The sequence below is a fragment of the Amblyomma americanum genome, chromosome 1, assembly GCF_052857255.1.
Source record: "Amblyomma americanum isolate KBUSLIRL-KWMA chromosome 1, ASM5285725v1, whole genome shotgun sequence".
Lineage (NCBI taxonomy): Eukaryota > Metazoa > Arthropoda > Arachnida > Ixodida > Ixodidae > Amblyomma > Amblyomma americanum.
The window spans coordinates 412,392,312-412,397,454 of record NC_135497.1 but is presented as its reverse complement, the minus strand read 5'-3'; the positions used below and the strand labels follow the sequence as shown (position 1 = coordinate 412,397,454).

The following is a 5,143-nucleotide window of genomic DNA, read 5'->3' as shown; positions in this document are numbered from 1 at the left end:
CTTGTCTCTCTACATGATCACTTTAACTCGAACGCTCGGGCTTTATAACGGCGTGTTGCATCCTGCCTCGGGCTCGAAAATATGGGCAGCGACCCAAATGCAAGCAGGCAAAGAGTCTCTTAACGCACAAATGAAAGCACAGGACTGGACGCTTAACGCGAAAACTGGCTCTAGGCGCGTCCTCTTGGAACTGCATCCGGAACTGACAAAATAAGCTGATAGAAAGCGAAACTCATCAGCAGCAAGACTGCTGCAATGTATGATTTAGTTGTGGCTAACTAAGCAATCAGAACAGTGCTACGTAATCTTAATGCGAATTCCACCTCAGATTCCAAAGGAATTTCTAACTACAAGGTAAAATGCTGCAGAGGTCATGTTGCTTCATTTTAGATAGTGTATCCTTTATCTGCAATCGGAAAAATCACCTCTGTATTAGAACATGTTGAACGTCACGAGCGTTTATAAGATACAGTGATGCAATTAGGTGTGCAGCTATTACATATGCCATCGACATCAGTTTTCTCCAAAACACCGGAGCGCAATATTTATTCTCATCTTTCTTATTAAGCACCTTCAAGATGACTTCTTTAAATTTCAGCCCAGCATGGTTCAAAATCAGGCCTAATGTAACTGAGTTCATTTATTGCATTCCATCTGACTGAGCATTCTTTACAAATTTTTTTTTAAATTTTAGAATATGTGACGTTTTCCTACGCTACTCGTTTATTTAAAAATAAAACACCTCAACACAAACGACCATAGGACGACAAAAATGCGCCTTTTCGTCGTCCTGGGGTAATTATTGTTGAGCTATTGTACGTTTAAAGTATGTCCTACCACTTAGACCACCCTCAAGTTTTACCAAAGTATATGCTTCTGCAAAAGTTATTGCAGGGTATATCAAGTTGCCTCTTTTGAGAGGCTTTAAGAGTATTTCGACGTATACCAGCAGCAGAAGGTCTTAAACAGTGCATCACACCTGTGGATGTTTCATCCATAGTCAAGTCCATCTTTCTCGGGCAAAAATTTTGAAAATTGAAAATTGCAATACACTGTTATGGAAATATTGAAGGTAATGGTCCATTGTTCTGATATGTAGCAAACTCTTTCAAGTGATCTGCAGCAAAATCTTTCTAGTGTTTCCACCGATCGCATCGATTAGTTAAGACTGCCATAGAAAACCAATGGGGAGCGCTTTTGACAATAGCAAAAACATGAATACAAAAAAATAAAAGCGTGCCATCTGGTGGTCTGCGGATATATTGATCGTTATAGTGAAATCTTACATTATATGAAAAAACCGCGTTCATAAACGGTCTCCCGCTAAAAATGCTTTTGTCCAGAATTGCTGGGTATGGCCGCAAGGTTTCGTGCTTGCTGTTGCTGTCGCTCATATTCATCAGTGACTAACCTGTTAGCGTCTGATTCAGTGTCAGACTTATGCAGACGATTGTGTTTTGTATTATTTGTGGGCGTTACAGACCAACTTAGAATGTCTGATAGGCGATTTAAGCGACATGTCATCATAATCAGCATCATCATCAGCTCGACTAAACCCACTGCAGGACAAAGGCCTCTCCCATATCTTTCCAATTTACCCTAATCTCATCAGCCCACTTAACTCTTTGCCGCCTCCTGCTACGCTTGCCTTCCCTTGGAATCCAGTCCGGTGGTGGTGGTTGGTACTATGGGATATTCTGGGGAGGGGGTACTGGTCCCGACGTATGTTGGCCCTTAGGGCATCACTCTTGGGGACCAGGGGAAGGGGTTAGGGGGATGTAGGGTGGGGAGGGGAGGGGGGGGGAAGAGGGTGCATCATGTCCGGGGGAAGCCGTGGCCTGGGGTCCGTCAGGAGGATCTTTTGGTCCCGCCATCTCGACGCCGCAGCAGCAATTCCAGCTCGCACCTGGGAGGGGAAAAACCGCGGTGCACTGGGAGTGTGTGCAAGCACCAGCGGGGGGGGAATAGACCTGGTGCACTGGGATAGTGTGCAAGCACCAGGCCGGGGAAGGAGCCGCGGACCTCTTGTGGCCAACGCCTCGTGCTAGACGGGGCGATGGACTAGAGGAGGAGGCTCAGGCCAGACTCGCCAAGAAAGGAGAGGAGAACCCGGTGCGCCTGGAGCTGGTTGCGGACCGGGAACAGGAGGTCGTCCTCCGTGGTGGTCCGGAGACCAAGTGCCCGGTAGCCCGACTCCAGGCGTTGCCTGGGGAGGTCGTGGGCCGGGCACGCCAACAGGAGGTGACCGAGAGTGCCCGTGTCACCGCAAGAAGGGCAGGCAGGGGAGGAGGCCCGGCCATGGACGTATAGCCTGGAAGGCGTCCACGTACATCCGATTCGGAGGCGCAGAAGGAGGGAACGGTCCCGCCGGGGCAGCTGGTCCGAGAGCCGGCGGAAGGGCTTTCGGGCCGCTATTCTCCGGTCCGGGTGAAGGGTCCGCACCACCTGCAACAGGAGAGAGCGGGCAAAATCGTGTTGGGTCACTGCCAAGGATACCGGGGACCCATCGGCGTGAGCTGACTTGGCCGAAGCATCAGCCAGGTCGTTGCCCTCAATGCCGGAGTGGCCCGGCACCCAATGCAGCGTGATCCGGCGGCCCGCATCCTCCAGGGCGTGCAGACGGGCCCTGAGCTGAGAGGTGGTGGCCACGACATCGTGAGACCTGGTCAGCAGCTGCAGGGCTGGCCGGGAGTCGCAGAGGACTGCCACAGGACCAGGTGGGAGGGCCGCCATGAGGTCAGCCGCCAGGTGGAGTCCTGCCAGCTCGGCCGCTGTCGAACTGCCTGGGAAGGAGAGCCTGCAAGTCTTGGTGACTCCCAGCTGCGGGGCCACGAGAGCCGCAGCTGCCCGACCTGAGGCCGGCAGTACCGACCCATCGGTGAAGAGGAGAGTGGAGTCTCCGCACTCCTCCAGTCCGTTACTGTAAGGGACCACCGGTTATCTTCCCTTCGGATCGCATGTATCGCCAATGCCCATTTCTTCCCCTTGGTTTTGACTAGGATATCTCTAACTCGAGGTTTTATCCCTGATCAGTTATGCTTTCTTCCTGTGTGTTAACGTTACACCGTTCGTTTTCCTTTCCAAATCTGGTTGCGCTGTTCTCAACTTAATTTCAAGTGTTTCGTTATCCTCCAAGTTTACGCCTGTTGGGCGAGTACTGGCAAGATAAAACTGTTGTCTTCCCTCTTAAGAGATGATGGTAAGGTGCTATTCATGATTTGAGAGTGCCTGCCAATTGTACTCAGCCCCATTCTATTCTCCCGGTTATTTCACTCTCGTGAGCCGGGACAGCGGTTACTACCTGCCGTAAGTAGATGTGCTCCCTAACAACATGAAAATGCTCCACTGCATATCGCAAACGGTTGCGCCCTTCTTATGAGGTTATTGAACATCACTTCAGGTTTATTCCTACTAATTGTTCGACCTAACGTTCTGCATTGCATATGTAGGTCCTCGATCACGTCTTGCGATTCGTTCCTGGAGTTACTTAGGAAGGCAGTGTCATCAGCAAATCGAAAATCATTAGGTATTCTCTATTAAATGATATTCTTAACTATTTTCAATTCCATCCAGTCCATTGGTGTGATTATTGCAAAAAACTTTTCGCATTTCGCACTTACTTGAAAGGAATCCAGCTCCTCAAATATACTACAGGCAGCGCTGCTCTGGTCGAGTATCTTGCAAGTGTTAGAGCGCACTTATTTTAGCAAGGGACACATTTACAGGCGCACAGAAAGTGTGGAAGAAGTCAAGAAAAGTTCTCAGTTCTCCAATGTTTGTGTCAGGAAATGATAACGTTTGTGTAAAAACTCACAAATTTGCAATTTTCTTCTTAGAAGCCAAATACACAGCACTTTGCGCCGTAAGTATGCACACTGAGAGTTTCTCTCTAAATGTGAAACCAGTGCTTTCCTCAGCAAAATATTGCCGCGTCGCTAAATCCATTTATTTTCGTGGTCTTTTGTATTGTCAGCCAATATGTTACAGAATGGTCCTGAGGAAGGAAGGAAGCTTCTGAGGGTTTACTTTCATATTTCGGATGGGAACGCTTCGTTAACGTACTTGGACCCACCATAGTGCTGTCCCAGTGGTTCCAGCTTCCGCCTCGAGCGCGCAGTAGCGTCGGGTATCCTTGGGTTTTTTTGACTGGGTACAAGTTCTCCCTTGGCTTGGTGCTCGGTTTTCTCTGAGGCGAAGTGCTTGGAAAAAGGGTCTTTGAGCTCACCCACGTGAGCCTAAGCACTTTTTGATCAAGGCAACCTTGCCCCCCCCCCCCCCAAAAAAAAAAAAATCACGTCAATGCCATGTGTGCTAAACCTCTGCCCACTTCGTTAAGCCGTCGACAGACTCCACTTGTCCCTTCTCTTCGGAAACAAGCAACATTCGCTACTACTCCCGCAACTGCAAATTCGTTTGTTTTCCAATTCCCCAGCTCGCGTTACACTAGGCTTCGATGGGTAATAATTTTATGTTGATAACATAGGTCCGTGAGATGAGGGATCTATCTGCCAATGCGGAACACGGCCCTCATGAATATGGACCGAAGCTAGACAAGGCAAAACTTGTGCCAGAAAAAAGGAAGAAGGGTCCTTCAGTAACAACATATTGAACAAACAAAAACGAGAGGCGTCCGCTCGATCATCCCTAAACACAAAATAACTTATCACTTTGCACCACGGCGCAGCTTACCAAGGATATCCATCGCCGCTCATATCAGTATCACAGCACCGCAACGATACGGGTCGAGCAAATGGACCTCGTCGAGGTACACAGGCGCGTCCTGATTGCCGAATTATGCCGCACCATCCCGTATCAAGGGCTTCATTTCCTCCAAGACAGTGAGGGGAGAGGGGCGATCCGAACACGCCGCCCGGCAGACAAGACCAGAAAGAGCGTGCACTACGCACGACGCCCCCTGTATAGTTCGCCGCGGTGCCGGAAATCTATGCGCATCCACACACACACACACACACACACACACACACACACACACACACACACACACACACACACACACACACACACACACACACACACACACACACACACACACACACACACACACACACACACACACACACACACACACACACACACACACACACACACACACACACACACACACACACACACACACACACAC

The 5,143-nt window shown here is 49.5% G+C and overlaps 1 protein-coding gene across 1 annotated transcript; it reads right to left on the bottom strand.

Moving 5' to 3' along the window:
• Nucleotides 1-2,061: 2,061 nt before the first annotated feature.
• LOC144124429 (uncharacterized) lies at nt 2,062-4,702 on the bottom strand. The gene is made up of 3 exons (XM_077657076.1): nt 4,690-4,702; nt 2,497-2,852; nt 2,062-2,445 (listed from the first exon to the last, which is right to left on the bottom strand). The coding sequence occupies exons 1-3, from the start codon at nt 4,700-4,702 to the stop codon at nt 2,062-2,064; spliced, it is 753 nt and encodes a 250-aa protein (XP_077513202.1).
• Between the last annotated feature and the right edge of the window lie 441 nt (nt 4,703-5,143).